General features: G+C 34.6%; 1 protein-coding gene across 1 annotated transcript; it reads left to right on the top strand.

Moving 5' to 3' along the window:
• Positions 1-12,648: 12,648 nt before the first annotated feature.
• Positions 12,649-17,314, top strand: LOC110937272 (sodium/calcium exchanger NCL2). Its single transcript, XM_022179666.2, has 7 exons — positions 12,649-13,099; positions 15,195-15,401; positions 15,518-15,699; positions 15,838-15,956; positions 16,041-16,311; positions 16,422-16,721; positions 16,949-17,314. The coding sequence occupies exons 1-7, from the start codon at positions 12,802-12,804 to the stop codon at positions 17,195-17,197; spliced, it is 1,626 nt and encodes a 541-aa protein (XP_022035358.1). The 5' UTR covers positions 12,649-12,801; the 3' UTR covers positions 17,198-17,314.
• The last annotated feature ends 1,209 nt before the right edge of the window (positions 17,315-18,523 follow it).

Genomic DNA, 18,523 nt, shown 5'->3' with positions numbered 1-18,523 from the left:
AAACTTTCTGTTCTGATCGTAAAAAACTTTCTCGAGTCTTCGTTTTTCGGTTATCTTCAAATTACAAAAAAGGCATGTTCTTAATATACCATACAAACCAAGAATTCAAATAACATTAATAAATGCAATTCATAAATTCCATACAAACAAACAGATCTATTTGTTTATTATTTTCAACATCAACAAACGAAAATCAATGTACCATTTGTAAACATGAAAACACGCACCACGGATATTTTAGATAACACTAAACGCATGTCTTCTTAATACCATACAAAAAACAAAAATCAACATACGAACTGTAAGCATGAAAACATGCATGTTCGTTCAAACCATACAATTAAAGAACCTATGATAAAAAAATTGGAGTAATGAGCAATGGAAACAGAAAACGATGGGAGCGGAACATACCGGGAATCGATCTGATGGAAGAAAAATACAACACTAAATCAGGGATGAATGGAATTAATATGGCGATTAGTAACAGAGATAAATGAAGGAGCGTGAGAATTTGGCGGAAGCGGTTACGGTAACGGTGGTGGGGAATCCTTATGTTGATAAAGCCTAAACGATGTTGGTGCCTGTTAAAGGATGTTGGTTTCCGGCTACCGGCAAGCGATATGTATATATACATAAATTTTAATACTTTATTCAATGTGAACGTAAAGGATGTCCGTGCCTCTTAATGTTGGAATGATCGGGTGCCTATTGTGAACGAAAGGGTGCATTTCAATGAAGCGGTGTGATTGTGTGTTTAGGGTGCTACTTTCTACACCCCCTATTTACTTTTTTCACCTCCCTCCTCTCACATACTTACAGGTGGGGCCTGCGTGGGACCGACAGTTTTCCTCTCACAAGGAGGGTGTAATCAGGAAGGAGGGGGGGGGGGTGTGTATAGAATGGGCCTATCTTAAAATGAGTCAGATATTCCAAGTTAACAATTTGCAATCAACATCTATTTGTGCCACTTGCATCTCCTATGTTTATAATTATGTTTTGGGGATCATTTCATATGCAACCTTAAAAGGATATGTGGTGTAGCGGTACTATGTGTAGAAAATGTGCCCCTTTATAATTGGTTGATGCCGGAGGGTTCAAGTCTTAATAAGACTCTCTTATGGTATATGAAGGTGTAGATTTAGAAATAGGATTAAAGGGTGTATGAGTTAATTGATCATTATATAGTTGCATATTTTTGGTTTTCTGCCTTATTTTCATCTCCATGTTTTTTTTTTGTGGCTTTTCATTTGCCTACTGTTTATATATTATAGACATAATATTATTTCATAACAATAAGAGTAAAATGCTAAAATGTCTCTGATTTTAGGTTACTTTTGCTACAAACTTTTTATATTTGGGTTCCTAGGATTTCATTTTTGTTGTCATTTTCCATCGAAATGTCAAACTCAATTAAAATGTATTGTTAACTCCTATAGATGATTTTGGCAATTCTCAAATCTCAAGGACGATTTTAGCGCTTTCCCATTTATTCTTGTCTTTTTAAATTTATAATTTTTATTTACCTATGAATAAAAATGAAAATAAAAATAATTATGAATAAATATATATACACACACATTTATATATCTACATGCTTATTTTTTTTTTAACTTTTTCACCCTTTAATTAAAAATAATAATAAATTAATGATGTTTGGTACGACGAGAGAGACGGGTGGTACAATATCAGAGCTTGAACGAAAATTCAGTGGGGACCGGATTTTCAAAATCCAAATCGGTGTGGGCCGGACTCGTAAAAAAATCCAATATTTTACAATAAAAAATTCAGAAATTTTCGCTAAAATTATCACTATGAGCGAAAAAGCGATGGGGGCAGGCTACCCCTGGCCCTAATAAAGCTTCGTTAACGTGTATATATATAAATTTATAAATGTGTGTATATGTATATATGTTATGGTTAATTTATTATTTTTTATATTAACGGTAAAAAAGAAAATTAAAAAAAATAATTATTTGTGTGTGTGTCTATATATCTTATATTTATAGTTATCTTTTTTGTTTTTATTTAAAGTTAAAAAGAAAATAAAAAATAAAAGAATACATGGGTAAATTGTCAAAACCGTTCCTGAGGTTTGGGAATTGCCAAAATCATCCATGCCTTAACAATACATTTTAACCGAGTTAGTGATTTGTATGGAAATAACAACAAAAATGAAACCTCATGGACCTAGATACAAAAAAAAGTTTCATTTTTCCAGATACAAAAAGTTTCATTTTTCGATTGAAGTGACAAAAGTGATCTAAACTTAGGGACCATTTTAACGTTTTACCCTAACAAAATAATATAGTGTTTTGTATTAGTTTCTCCGCCACACATTCTTTTTGACAACAACTGATTTTTAGGATAAAAATACCACATTGATACTCACCAGGATTTGAACTCTCAATCTTTTAATTGTAGAGTATATCATTTACCATCTTAATATCCCCTTGAGGACTTCTCTGCTTTATGTGTGTGTATATATAATGTCGTCCCAAGGGGCTTCGTGTGTTGGTAAAGGTGATTCGTTTCTGTCCATGCGGTTGGTGGTTCAAATGAATTGGGCAGTGTTACCCGATCTGTAACACCGACGCCACTCCACCAGGTACAATGAATCAGGTATGTACCAAGGAGATGAGAGAGAGAGATGCGTTGTGTGTGGATAGGAGAGAGACAATATTGGGATAGTCACCAATTGATAACATCAACGTCACTCCAATCAGACACCGTGTTGTGGTGATTCCTTCGTCGAGCACCCCTCCCTCCCTAAGAGTATTTAGGAGTGAGTTTACCGTTAATATATATAGGATAAGGAGCCGTTAGAAACCACCATTTATTGCGAGAATTACGAGAACTAGTGTGAACACAACCAAAAATAGCTTAAAAAATAAAAAAAAAACACACAAAATATTTTTTTTAATTAAAAATATCTACATTTTTTTTGGGACGAAATGTAGTTTTTTTTAGGTTTTTGTGTGTGGTGGTGGTGGTGGTGGTGGTGGGTGGGTGGGGGGGGGGGGTTAGTTTTCTTTTTTTTTTTTATTTATTTTTTTAAGGTTTTTGTGGGTAGAGTGTGGGGGTTAGGGTTTTTTAGGTTTTTGAAGGTGGGACGGATTAGGTTTTTTGGAGGGTTTTTTGGTGATATATATATATATATATATATATATATATATATATATATATATATATATATTTATAATGTCGCCTTCTGACCTTCCATGATGAATCTGTTGACCGGTTTCGTAAACTCAATGGCTGCTAAGCTATAAACACGTTTCTTAACGTTTTAGTTAATCTGGTGAAGCCAGCGAGAAATATGTAAACATAGCAATCATTAGTTGCATTACATTGACCAAAAAAGATGGACAGCTCAAAGAAACCTAGCACCGGCTTCTGCTGATCTACGTTATAAATTTAACGAATAATAAATAAATAAAAATTCAGCAATATTATCATAATTTAATAATTTATCCTAAAAATATGGATAAACGTCATTAATGTCTACGACATGGTTGCGTCAAATGATAGAAAACGTTGACGTTCTAAATGAATCCAAGAAGATATGAAACCCCAAATCAAGACTTTTCTTTGTATTACTTTTCCGTTTATGATGCAATTAAGTCTACGTTAAATAAGAATAAGAGGATGATATATTGCTATATGCCGTGTAGACTACTTTGGTTATCAAGGTATTCAATTCAACAATGAACAATGTACTCGTTTTTATTTTATTTTATCAAACACTCGAACAGTTTTTATACCTTAATTGCTATATATATTCATACTTATACTTTAATTTAACTCAGTATAATTACAGATTATCGATGTTTTTTTTTAATTTTAACGTTAATTAATACCATCATCGTTAAATATTACAGCGTGGATGCTCTGATTTCAGTTTTAAATCAGTTGCTCATTTAAACGAATGTAAATTTATACAGAAAATTAAAATTCTACAGTTTAGAAACTCAAAGAAAAGACAAAATCTATATATGATAATAAGCAAGTTGAATGAATAGTGTCTGACATCTGCTGGCCATTATTCATTGGGTCGTTTGGTGGTGGTGAGACCTGGTTGGCCCTTTTGGCGGTGATAGCCTCATCACCAAATTAGACACACGTTCGTTTACCTTTTCCCCCCTTTTTGCTTTCTCTGTTCAACATCAAGCAGCAGACATCAGTGTTCTCATCAGAGGACTAGGCAGATGAGGAGTCGCCGGCCATGGCCTCCGGGCGGCCTCATAACCCCGATTACACACCTCGCTGATGATGGTGGTGGTGGTGGTTTATAGTGTTTCATTTGTGTGGTTGGCTATGACCACTGTCGGTTACTTTCACTGCCGCCACCGCCATCGCCGCCGGTATCGCCGCTGCTTGCAAATCTGAAACCCTAACCGCCAAACCCTTATTTCTCTTACTGGGTTTCTGCTGGTGGAATGTATGGTTGGCTGTGCTGAAGCTGACGGTTGTTAGGCTGTGATGAGTATCAAATTCATATAGAATCATTGATAAAGTTGGCGCGGCAAGGGTGGTGGATGGTAGGTTTAGAACTGCAACCCACCTTGCAGCCAGCTTCTTTTGAAACTCTGAGCCTTAGATTTGTTTTTATTGTGTCTTTTATTTTTAATGTTTCTCCGGTGTTTGCAAATGTGTTGATACATATGTGTATGTGGTATGCTTTTCGCTGAATTGGTTGATTTATGATAAGGAAGACAGATTAGGTGTTAATCGATTGGTAAATTTGGTGTTAATTCTTTGTTGAGAAAGTTGGTCTTAATCGATAGGTAAGTTTGTGTAGCTTAGCGGTGGTCCGATAATGATAACGGTGGTGGCGTTAATGGCAACGATAGCTGTTTGGTTTCTGACAAGGGTTCCGACAGTGACATTGATGTTGAGGTGATGGTTATCGCCAAGTTGAGACCCGATTGCTTAATTTTATTTAACCGATTACATGTAAGGTGATTTCGGTGATTTAGAATGAAATGTGATCCCGATTGCTTAATTTTATTTAACCGATTACATCTAAGGTGATTTCGGTGATTTAAAATGAAATGTGATGGTTAATGTGGTGGTTGTTATTGATGGGTTGGCTAGCTAGAATTATGGAGGCCAAAAGAGATTTACATGATGGCTGGTGTGATGATGTTTGACGACGAGTACAAGTGATGTTTCCGGTGACAGAACCACCACAAGCTGGTAGACAAATGGAGGTTACATGGTGGTTACTGAGATGGTTGTCAAGGGTGGTGGTTTGGATAATGAATGGGTGGTGACCGGAAGCTATGAGGCTTATACGGATTTCTTTCATTTGGTTAACTCAGACAAGGGTGACGAGACGGGTTAGATTTGTTCAACAATAGAACCGGAGGATTCAGAGAGGTATAAACACAAACGCTCAAACTAATTAAACTTTTGATTATATAAAGTTTTGTTGTGTATTGTTTGTTGATTATGGATCTGTTGTAGAGAACGCGGCTAGATTTAACGAATGCGATTAGTTTGTATGTGATAAATCAAGTTTTGGTGGAGCTCTTGCTAGGGTGGGCACAAAGCACTACATGAAAGATGTGCAGAAAGTACAACCATCAGCACAGGCTTATTTAGGAGTTACCAACATTTTATGGATTATAAAGCCTATCTGGGTCTGCTGCTTACAAATGTGCGTTTTCCTCTTCAGTTGAAGGTGAGGTGTTTCATGTATCAACAGAAAAAAAAAATACTTTTAAAGGGTTGCATACATGTTTTATTACTTATAAGTCATAACCTTAGAACTATGTGGATTTCGATCTTCACATTTCTTTCCTTTTTACCAAAATAAATAGTGAAAATTGTATGTTATAACAGTAGACTACCCATCATCAATATATTGGGTATAACATATAATTTTCTTCATGAAACTAGGATCTTGAGTGTTAAATGGATGTCATGATATGGTCTTAATAAAAAATCATCATAAACACAAAAGTGTTGGTGTTTGACAACAAAATTGGATCCTTCACTCTTTAGTTATATTTTATCAACATTCAGTAGCTAATACAGTACGCAATTGGTAACTTTTGAATATGGATAGCCAAAACTAATACGCATGCCTACCAAAGACCCCGTTTTAGTACGGAATTGGCACCTTTTGACTACGGACAGTAGAACCAATACGCATGCCTACCGTGTCAATCGCGCAACGCGCGACTATGAAAAACACTAGTTATTATATTATTAAAAATGAAGTGAAATCTAATCTAATCTAAATCTAATCTAAATCTAAACTATATAATAAAAGAAACCACTTTAGGGACACTTGTCATCATATTAGGCCATGTCTAATAGATAATTATTATTTTAGTTTAATCTTTTCTAATTAATTATAGATAATCCTTCTACTAAATACTATTTACTTTAATTATTACTTCTATATTTATCCATCACTACAAGAATTGTACACCTTTAGCGGCGACAGGTCAATTATCGCCGCTATTGGTCGATCCGCGTCACAGCTGCTGAAACCAAACCCCAGCCGTTGATCAAAATCATGATCTAACGGTTGGGGAATTAATACACATTAGCGGCGACAGGTTAACATCAATACCGGCGACAGCTGGTCTCCGCTAAAAGTGTGTGTCAGAACTTTAATCCCTAGCCACACAAACCTTATCTCTGGTCACACCTTTACCGGCGACAAGAGTCAATACCGGCGACAGGCCATCGCCGCTAATGGTGAAACGATAATACACCCATATCAGCGCCATTTTTTCCCTCTTTCTTCACTTTTCCCCCCCCAAAACTCGAGAGCTCCGCCGGATTTCAGCGAATTTCGACTAAATCGGTAACTAAATCTTTGTTTTTGTTAGATTTCTTCTTTATTTTGTTATATACATATGATATGCTTTAGTTTTTGTATATTTTTGTGTGTTTTTGTGTTTATGGTAGTGAAATCGGATCATCACCATCACTTCTCCGATCACCACCGTCACTTCTCCGGTCACCACCTCGTCTACGCGGTCTACATCTCTTGGAAACTTCAAAATACGGTTAGTTTTATATGTATTTTTTTTCAAAGTTTAGATATTGAATAATTTTTTGTTTAGCTATGTAAATGTATAATGTAGGTGTATGTTAGTATGTCAAATGTATAATGTATAATGTAGGTGTATTTGGGGGAAATGTGTATATGAAAATCTATGTATTTGTGTATGTAGGTGTATGTAAGCATGTAGGTGTGTATGCATGTCTATGAATGTATGTATGTAGGTGTATGTTAGTATGTCAAATTTATAATGTAGGTGTATTTGGGGAAAATGTGTATATGAAAATCTATGTATTTGTGTATGTAAGCATGTATATGTGTATGTAAGTCTATGAATGTATGTATGTTAGTATGTATTTGTGTATGTAAGCATGTATATGTGTATGTAAGTCTATGAATGTATGTTTGTAAGTATGTATGTGTAAGTTGATGATTTCTATGTTTATGTTTAGGTTTGAGAAAAAAATATATATTGAGATGATAATTTGAATGTTGTTTATGTGTAGCTTTGAAAAAAAAAGGTTTAAGTTTGATAATTAGTATGTTTGTGTTTAGGTTTGAGAACATTTATATTTACCTTTGAAAGATATATATTAGTTAGGAAATACCCTCCTTGAATTAAAATTATCATTTAAAACATAACGAACATAGAAAATACCCGCCAAAATTGAAATCACCATAAGGAGCTAAGAAAATACCCGTCAAAATTTAAACCACCATGAAGAACATTACATATTTAAAAAATCGTGCCTGATATTGAATTCATCATTTCAAACATAACGAGCTAAGAAAACACCCAATCGAAATTGAAATCATGATTTAAAACATAACGTTCCGCCCAAAATTTAAAACAATCATTAAGAACATAACAAGCTTAAAAAACTGTGCCCGTGTTTAATTAATCATTTTAAACATAACGAGCTTAGAAATACCCGCCCGAAATTGATTTAGAAATTAATTTCGGGTTGTCCCCGTTTATCTTGGGACTGCTTTTTGAATACTTTATCTCATTTAGGATGTGAATGTGTATTACATGATTGTTTGTTTATCAAAAATCTACGATTCTGATGACTTATTAGATAGGGAATCCGACGAGGAGTGACTTGTTGTTTTTAATGTATGATTTAGTTAAACGTTGTTGGATTATAATGTACGACTTAAACGTAGTTTTTAACTATATTACCTTTAGTATATGCTGATTATGTTCATGGCGTATGTTTGCGTTGTTTGAAAATAGGAAGGTTCTGTTTTTTCGACCATAAAACTGGCTAGGCAGCTATATATATAGCTGTTGTATTAAAAAAAAAACTGACTTTTAGCGGCGACAGTTGTCGTCGCTAAAAGTGGAAGATCAATACCGGAGACAGCGGTCAATACCGGCGACAAATGGTCAATAGCGTCCGAGCAATACCGGCGACCCTTTACCGGCGACATGTCGCCGCTAATAGTCAATAGCGGCGACAAAAGTAGTCAATACCGGCGACAGCTGTCGCCGCTAAAGGTGCCCCGTTCTTGTAGTGCATTTACTTCAAATTCAAACTTAGTTATCTAATTTGATATTATAGTAAATTACGATTTTGACCCCTATGGTTATATCACTTTTAGCCTTTTAGCTCAAAAAAGAATTTTTTAACATCCGAGCCTTCAACGTTTTTCTTCTAACCCTTTTGGACCCCAACGTCTTTTTTTCTAACCCTTTTGGCACCTAAAAGTAAATGGATGGGGTTAGTGTTAGGGGCCAAAAGAGTTAGAAAAAAACGTCGGGGACTCAGATGTTAAAAGATTCATTTTTTGGCTAAAAGGGTAAAAATGATATAACCACAGGGGCCAAAATCGTAATTTACTCTTGATATTAACTATCGCGTATCGAGTATTATCCATTAGTATATTGAAAGATATGATTTTTTTTATTATTGGTATATAAAATTAGATTTATTAAACCCATGTAATACACGTGGTTTTTTTAAAGATATACTTTTTTTATTATTACTACACAAAATTACATTTATTCGACCCGTATAATACATGAGGTTTTTAATATATAACCTGTTATTATTTGATATATAAAATTAGATCTATTCAATTCGTACAATACACGAGGTTTTTAAGGATATATATTTTTTATATTTAGTATAGAAAATTACATTTATTCAACCTGTATAATACACATATTTTTAAAGATAAATTTTTTTATTATTTGGTATATAAAATTACATTTATTCAACCCGTGTAATAAATGATGTTTTTTAAAGATGTGTTATTTTATTATTTGGTAAACAATATTACATTTATTAAACCCGTGTTACACACGTGATTTTAAAGATATAACTTTTTTATTTGGTATATAATATTATATTTGTTCAACCGTACAATATGGCTCTTATAGATATAACTTTTTGTTATTTAATATATAAAATTATAATTATTCAACCCGTGCAATAAAAGAGGTTCTTAAAGATATATTGTTTTATTATTTAATTATAATTATTCAACCCGTGCAATAAAAGAGGTTTTTAAAGATATATTGTTTTATTATTTCGTATATAAAATTAATTTATTCGACCGTGTAATACACGAGGTTATAACCTAGTTATTATATTATTAAAATGAATTGAAATTATTATTATTAATTTTTTTGAATTATATTTTAACTCATATTAATTTTTTTATATTTCAGTTTTGCCCTTATACTATAACCCATTTTGTTTTTTAATTTAATTGATTTTTTTCTAATAATTTGCGTTCGTTAACTAAAAACTAAATACACATCACTGTTTAAATATTTTTCTTGATAATCTATTATAAATTTTGTTGACAACAAAGTTGTATTAAAAATATGATTTTTTTTATCGGATGCTACATGGGTGCTGATACCTTGACAAACTCAAACGATTCTCAATGAACAACATCAGTATCGATATTGAATTATTGATACGGTACCAGTATTCCTCTTAAACATATCAACACTTTTTTTTGATTGTTAAAAGGGTGAAGGGAGTGGTTAAACACTTGGAATAGGTAAACTCCCAAATAACCCAATCAAATAGCGCTATGTCAATTGTTTACCTAATGCTAAAAAACGTTGGCGGTAGTTTACCTAACGGAGTTTAGGTAAACTATTTAAAAAACATGTGTGATTGGTTGAGAAGGAATGGACCTCACCACACACCCTCTCTCCCCCCTTTCCCTCCCTTCACCGAATCAGTGAACCTTCACCGAATTTCCCTCCATTTTCGGTAAACACTTGAGCGGTAAAAGGGTGGCTGTGGTTACCGAATCGGTAAACACAAGTTTACCGCCCCTACTCCGGAGGGCCTAACAAATACATGTACCCTAACAAATCAACCAATACCAATAAAATTCCGATCACTTGACACAAAAAAAATCATATTAGTAAGGTACAGGGTATAGTAGCGGGGACTTCAAGGTCACCGATCGGTGACTATACCGAGTGAAGGAGAGTGTTCGGTGAGTTGGAGAGAGAGCGTGGAAATCGGTGAATATTTACCGAAAATGTGGGAGAGAGGGTGATTGAGAAAATGGTGGGTCCCAACCCCTTTTAACCAATCATAATTTTTTTTATTTTTTAACCTACTCAAACACCCTAGAGTGATTGACCATACCCCCTGATTGAGTGCAAAATGGGAAGTGGAATGGTGAGTTGACATGACATAATATTATTGGGTAGGATTTCACTTAAACACCATAGGGTGATTGACCATACCCTCCACCCTAACAATTACCAACCACTTTATTAGGAGTCCCATGTGACCTACTTTCTTAAGTGGAACACGTTCGGGATAAATGACAGTTTTATAATTTTTTTTTTGAGTAAATTACAAGTTTTGTCCTTTATGTATGTCCCAAATTGCAGGCGTTGTCCTTTGTCTTTAAAATTGATGAGTTTTGTCCTTAATGTTTGCAAATCTTGCACGTTATGTCCTTTAGGCCAAACCCAGTTAGATTTTTTGGTTAAAACTGATCATGTGCAAGGCATGTGAGGGTACATTTGTCTTTTCACCATTATAGGGACTATTGTGTAAAAGAACTTATCTTTAGGGACTATTGGGTAAGTATAAAAAAGATATTTAAAATAAAAAATATATATAAAATACATACCCACCATCAACATTCAGACACTTATCTCTCTCTCTCTATCCTCTCTCACTACAAGCCACAGCCACCTCCACAGCCGCTCCCCCTTCCACAGCCGCTCCACCTCCACAGCCGCTCCCCCTTCCACAGCCGCTCCACCTCCAGTATGTTGCACCACCGCCGCCTCTACCAGTATGTTGCAGCTTTGTATCACCATCTCCACCACCGCTGCCTCTACCATCTCCACCACCGCCGCCTCTACCACCGCCGCCTCTACCAGTATGTTGTTACAACCGCTCCACCACCACTGCCGCCGTCCCCTTCACCTCCACTTCCACAGTCGCTGTCACCACTCCCCACCACCGCCGCCATCCCCTTCCACAGCCACTGGGATTATTTTGTTTAGAGATTTGCAGCTTTGTATCACCATCTTCACCACCGCCGCCTCTACCAGTCAGATTTGGACAGATGTTTCAGATATGAGAACTAAAGGTAAATTAGGTTTAATTCTGATGTCGGCTTGATCCTGGACCAGCTTCAAAACTTGTGAGATTGATGATAAAAGAGTTTATTTATTTGAGATTTGGGGATTTTTTGTTTGTTCAGATGATCTGGGTTTTTTTTTATTTTTATTTTTTTGTTCAATGATTTCGTAGGGCTAGATGTTCAGATTTGGGGATTTTTTGTTTAGAGATGTTTTTGGTTTTTGGTGATGGTGGATCGAGGGGTGGATGTTGATGGTAATGATGGAGACGGTGGAGTGTGATGGTGGGTCAGGCGATGGTGGAGATAGTGGGTGGTCGGCGGCAGGTGAGGGTGGGAGGTGGTGGTGGTCGGCGGCAGGTGAGGGTGGGAGGTGGTGGCAAGTGGTGGGTCTGAACTTTTGAAGATGGTGGGGTATTAATTTTAGTTAATTACACAAATTTCTCTAAAAAACGAAATTACAAAAATGCCCTCACATGCCTTGCACATGATCAGTTTTAACCAAAAAATCTAACTGGGTTTGGCCTAAAGGACATAACCTGCAAGATTTGCAAACATTAAGGACAAAACTCATCAATTTTAAAGACAAAGGACAGCGCATGCAATTTGGGACATACATAAAGGACAAAACTTGTAATTTACTCTTTTTTTTTTAAACAAACGGGTAAGAAGAAGGTATGTATTGTGTGTAAATCATGTAATCTAGTTTATGTATAATATTATAATTATAAAAGTAACTTAAAAAAGGAAAGAAGAGTCTGCGTGATGAATGAATTAATATAGTCAAATCTTAATTTATTAGCCAATGAACACGTGGATCTACAAATTTTGACAATCTAATGACACAAGTTGTTTCAACCATGTCACCTTCCTACAAGTAACGAGCTTTGTCTCCTTCCAAACAGTTTGCTCAATCAAACCCATTTAAAGATGCTAAAAGCCCTTATAATCTCCACAATCGTTTTCTCCTCTAAGCCTTCTTCATCATATTGGACCCAAACCTACTCACGTTAATTGGTTGAAGTCATTGTGGTTCAAAAAGACTCACTGATCACGTCTAGTTTCCTCTAAAACCCTAAACTTTTCTTAAACCTTTAGAATCTTATATTCGTCTTCAACGTCTAGATTCCAAAAACCTCGATCATCCATCCATCGGTCCTTGGCTCTCAAGCTTTTAGCTGAAAGAAAAACCACAAAGAAAGATGAAAACATTTGGGAAATTCAGTAGTTTTATTATTTTCTTGGCTGTTTTGATGAGTTTTTTTGGAAATATAGAGGCTGCAACAGTAACATGTGTACCTCCTTACGGATTCTTGCCCTGCACAAGTGGGCTTTGGGGAAGACTTTTCTTGATCATGGTTTATCAGTATTTGATGTCTTTGGGTCAAGGTTATATATCAAACGGGTCGGATAAATTTTTCAGCCTTGTTGGACCCGGTATCTTTGGAGCCGGTTTGTTCCACATTCTTGCAAACTTCCCTATGCTCTTCCTTATTCTTGGTAAGTGTAATTTCTTTTCATTTTCAGTTTGTCCCATAAAAAAATTCCTAATTTTGGATACTACATATCTACATTATTATATGATGTTAACATGTAATACTATTTTTTTAGAATGACAAGATTACATAATCCCTACTTCTAAATTACACTAAGTTTATCCGGGTTAAGTTATTTGTTAGTTACCGAAATATTTAAGAACATAATCTTTTTATATACGTCATAATATAGCTTGAATATTTATTTCAACTTTAATAAATGAAAGAATATCAGATGAAAAATTTGGAAATACCTAACTGAATATTATATGAATCTATGCATAATAGAACGACAATTATTACAGATTATGAAACTTAGATAAACTGATATTGATAATAAATAGGTGATATTTCTATTTTTTTTGAACGGCAAATTTGGATCACTGACGGACCACTGGAGTACAGGGCCGTCTCAACGTTTTTGGAGGCCTAAAGCGAACTATAAATGTAGGGCCCTTTTCAGTTTTTAACTGTCGATACTTTATATCAAATATATGGTATTTTTATGTTTAATACTAATGTTTTATAAAAAAAACATGGTTGCTATTATATGAATTTAACTAAAGATTATCACATAAAGGCATATTCGTTAAGATTAAAGAAATAACTAACCTTGATTTTGTTGATACAGAGTACTTGTATAACTTATCATTATATATGATGACAAAAGAAAATAACTTTTTAGCTTGCTTAAATATTTCCCGGTAATCATTAATGACTGACTGAAGCTCATTTTTAAAAATGGAATCCCAAAAATCATTAATCGTTTAACTTTAATGACTGAAACTCATTTGTTGCTCAATAATATATCTCTTTTTTCATCTTGGTAAACCAATAACAAAAAATAATATATTATTTTTTTTTCTCAAATTGGAGGCCCTTAGAGAAGTGTGGCCTAAAGCAAAGACTTTATTTAGCTTCCTCTAAAGCCGGCTTTGCTGGAGTATCATCGTGTCACCAGCGCTAGGCATAATGCCTATACACCAATTCAGGAGGAAAGCCAAAAAATATAGGAGAACCCCTCTTATAGGAATCGAACCCAGGACCTATTAGTTCTAAAGTCTTATCTCATACATTTATTCACAACTTTTCAAAAATTAACTAATATAAATAGCTTAGATACTATTAAATCACAATTATTTATTCACGCTTTTAAAAAGTTTACTAATATAAAAAGCGAGATACTTTTAAATCACAATAGAACGACAACTATCACATATTATGAAAATTAGATATACTAATATTGATAATAAATAGGTGATATATAACTCATGATGATATTTCTACGATACACTCCACAACTTTTCAAACATTATTTTGAAAAATAGATATACTAATATTGATAATAAATAGGTGATATATAACTCATGATGATATTTCTATGAGACACTTGTTCACAACTTTTCAAACATTATTTTGAAAATTAGATATACTAATATTGATAATAAATAGGTGATATATAAGTATATAACTTATGATGATATTTCTATGAGACTTGTTCACAACTTTTCAAACATTAAAAAAGTCAAAGGCAAATTTGGCGTTCGATCGAAAGTCCAATGAACGAGCAGGGTGGGTATAATATTGTGAGTTGATGATAGTTCGTAGGTATCTATAACAACGTCACCCACTTGTATCCATAGTGGACGTATATACAACTAGTCAACTATAAGTCACCCATCGATACTTGTATATTATTTCTTTTAATGGCAACCTCTGTAACTCTCTTCTAAAAGACATATGCCTCTATCAAGTGAGCTAATCCCACACTAACACTTATGTACTTAACAAATTCTTAGTTTTATTTAAAAAATTACAGGACTTTTGATAAAACTCAATAAATAAATTAAACACCGTACAAAACTTAGACTAATTAACAAATATAACAAAATATGTTAATAAACAAACATACTCACATATAGTAGATAAGTGTATAAAAAGAGACATCTGGCTCAAAATTCCTTCTATCTCTTTCTAACACACAACACAAATAAATACAAATAAGATAATTAGTGTATAAAAAGATATATTAATTATATTAATGAAAAATATTTTTGCAGAGAATGGATTAACAGGTGACGATACGGGTGCATCTTTTAGTGCCGCAATGGGAATGAATGTGTTAGCTGGATCAGCAGTTATGAGTTTAACATTGATTTGGCCATCTGTCATAGCTTTCGGGAGCTATGATCTTGCGGAAGATGATGATGATACCATTTTACCACAAATAACAGGAGAAGAGCCATCATTTATCAAGAAATTAACAGGTATATATATATATTGGTTTTCTTGCATAGAATACAAGCAACCAAAAATCACAAGCACTTCAAATATTAGAGTATCGGTTTTTGTTTAATTCTTTTGTCTTATTACTTTTTTTTAGCATATGGTGTTACAACTGATAGCGAAACAAGCTACACTGCCCGAATCATGCTCGTATCAATGATCCCGTTTCTCATTCTTCAACTCCCGAAAATCATCAATGTGACTACGGTGACTCGAGAGATAGTTCTGCTCACTCTCATTCTTACGTCGGCTTTCTTCATTGGATACGCGGTGTATCAGGTTAGCCTTTTATGTCTCAAGCCAAACAATACTTAGGATAAAAATACTAAGAGTATAAATTAAAATAATCAACTGGTTTCTAACACATCATAACATTTAAAATTACATTGAAGATGATCATTTTTTGTTTACGAGCAGATGTTCCAACCATGGATTCAAAACAGAAGATTCGATTATATTAGGCAAAAATTTGTCAAGAACAAATTATTGAAACTACTATCTACAAACGGAAAAGCAAATGTGCAACTTATTAAAGAGTTAGTACCCGCCCTATAAATTCTGTCTTGTTTTTATTTTAATTGGAAAAGGTCCCTTATGATCGAGTGAATATTGATGTGCAGCCTTCACAAAAAGCTTGATAAAAATCATGATGGTAAAGTTACCCATGCTGAGTTGAAAACTTTAGTATTAGGAATACAGCTGCAAGCAGACGGAGAACTAAGCGATGATCTTGTCGAAAGAATCATCGATCAATTTGATTTCTCTGGCGACAAATGTATTCAAGAAGATGAGTTCGTTAGAATTTTAACAAAATGGCTCCAGGAGGCAAGGAAATCCCTCTCTAAGAATGATTATAATCCTCTTATTAGTTTCTTCAAAAAATCTCAAGAGGTAAATAATCAACATTCTTTAAACTCAAAGACAAGTTTAAATAAAAACGCCATTCATACATATATCGAGTTGTTAGGAAGTAAATTAACATTTGTTCTGTTTATATATAGGGCGTAGATGAAGAACAACAACAACCTTTGATACCCAAGAATAAAAACCTTAATGATGAGGGTTTGATTTGGGAGTACTTGAAGGCTTTGGCTTTGGTACTTTTTGGGACTCTTGTGACGGCTCTCGTTGCACTTCCACTCATAATGAATGTTTCAGGTTTTGCTACTGATGCAAACATCCCTTCCTTCCTTATCCCATACGTTATCATACCGTGTGCCATAAACATACCACGTCTCTTATCAACGATTAATTCAGCAAGCCAAAAGACTCAACGCGCTGCATCTTTAACTCTTTCTCAGGTATTTTCATATATTCATCTATCTATCTATCGACTAGATTAATTTTAGTGTTAAACTCACTCTTAATACACATTTCTTTCAAGTTTGAACACCATACTGTAAACATTACGTGTACAGTATGGTATTTCAGATTTTCGACACAACACCATATAGATGAGATTTGCAAATGAAAATGACTAATGTTGAAAAGTAATTAGGCCTTAAATTACGTATTTATTGTTTTGCAGATCTATTCAGGAGTGTTCATGAGCAATATGAGTAGCTTGACAACCTTTCTGTTAACGGTGTATATAAGAGATTTGCCATGGGACGTATCCGCTGAAGTTCTAGTTGTTTTGATTATTTGTGGAGTGATGGGAGTTTTCACAAGTACAAGGATAGTTTTCCCACTTTGGACCGGGTACGCGGGCTATCTGTTATACCCTATATCGCTACTCATGTTGTATCTTCTTACCGCCGTTTGGGGTTGGTCATAGGGTAGTATCCAGTATTCAAATTTTTTGATCCTATTTTACAGTATTTAGAGGAAGTTTTTGATCATGTACAAATTACAACAAATATTCTTAATTATAAAATTTTGTTTTTGTATCATGTATAAGGGTGTAAGGGGTGCTCACCTAATAGGTGAGTCCCCTCTCTTACGCCAAACCAATCCTCGTGTGCCACGTCAACTCCCCTCTTAAACTCCCCTAACACCCCAATTTGATGGCGCCACTCCCCTCTTAACTACCCTTGTTTTTTTATTAAAAAAAAAAACAAAATTGTTTGATTGGTTGGAAAAATGGGCCCCACCATCTGTCTTCCTCCCCGCTCGCGGTGAACAACCACCCAATTTGTTCCCCGATTTCCCTCCCCGAACCAATGGCAGCCCCCCCCCCCCCCCCCCCTAATCGGCAAAGTCGGTCCCCGATTTCACTTACCGACGGCACCCCGAGCACCCTAAGACTGATCATTGATGTTTATTATTATAAATGCGGCTGTTATGCATTTGAAAGTACTTCTTTGGAATCAATACAAGAATCTTGATCCAAACAAGAAAATAATACTTAGATAGAATTCTACATATTGAGAAGGGTAGTAGATAAACAACTCCAAGGCTTTAAATTTTTTGTATACATACAATATTAGGCCTCAACAAACTAAAGCACAACATAATGAGAATTGAGTGTTAGACTTCTATATAATTGTGGCCTTTATTGATCATCTAAATACAATCAACCATATGACATTAGTATCCTAAAGATTAATTATAAGTCATTATTTGATGGAAATAATGACATTAGGAGAATGTGTAGGGTTACCCTTTGGGTGTCCATAACATAAGAAGAAAAGGAGAATAAACTACACCAAATTATGTCTCTCCATAGTTTACTTTTCTCTAAATCTTGATCCATCCCAAGAGGACACTCTAAAGTGGAACCAAGAACATCTTGACGGGAATTATGGCTTCGTCATCATCCGCAAAGATAACCATTCCCACACGTAAGTGCCTATACTTTTATGCTCAAGTTTATGATTAAGGTTTTATGTTTTGGCTACATGTTTAATGATATAATCAACATTGAGAAATAAAAAGGAATATTTCCCTGTTAATTTCCTCTTCATTTGTGATCTTTATACCTAATCATTGATGCACCTTTAACAAGATAGTAAAGTAGATGTTTCGATATAGCAACCATGCATGATTCATGCCCTTATGGTAAAATCATAGTTACCTAATTTGCGGTTCACTCCGGTTCGGGTACGCGGTTTGGGTTCGCGATTTGCTAGTGGGTGCGAATTCGGTTCGGAAGGGGTAGGTT

Source organism: Helianthus annuus, chromosome 4, assembly GCF_002127325.2.
Source record: "Helianthus annuus cultivar XRQ/B chromosome 4, HanXRQr2.0-SUNRISE, whole genome shotgun sequence".
Taxonomy (NCBI): domain Eukaryota; kingdom Viridiplantae; phylum Streptophyta; class Magnoliopsida; order Asterales; family Asteraceae; genus Helianthus; species Helianthus annuus.
Note: the sequence above shows the minus strand (reverse complement) of the source record. Positions and strands in the feature narration are given on the sequence as shown.

What these genes read in the sequence shown, in the direction of transcription:
- LOC110937272 (XM_022179666.2), top strand. Translation starts at nt 12,802, where the DNA reads ATGAAAACATTTGGGAAATTCAGTAGTTTTATTATTTTCTTGGCTGTT. An exon ending in AATGTGCAACTTATTAAAGA is followed by an intron (nt 15,957 to 16,040) that starts GTTAGTACCCGC and finishes ATTGATGTGCAG; the next exon opens with CCTTCACAAAAAGCTTGATA. An exon ending in CATCTTTAACTCTTTCTCAG is followed by an intron (nt 16,722 to 16,948) that starts GTATTTTCATAT and finishes ATTGTTTTGCAG; the next exon opens with ATCTATTCAGGAGTGTTCAT.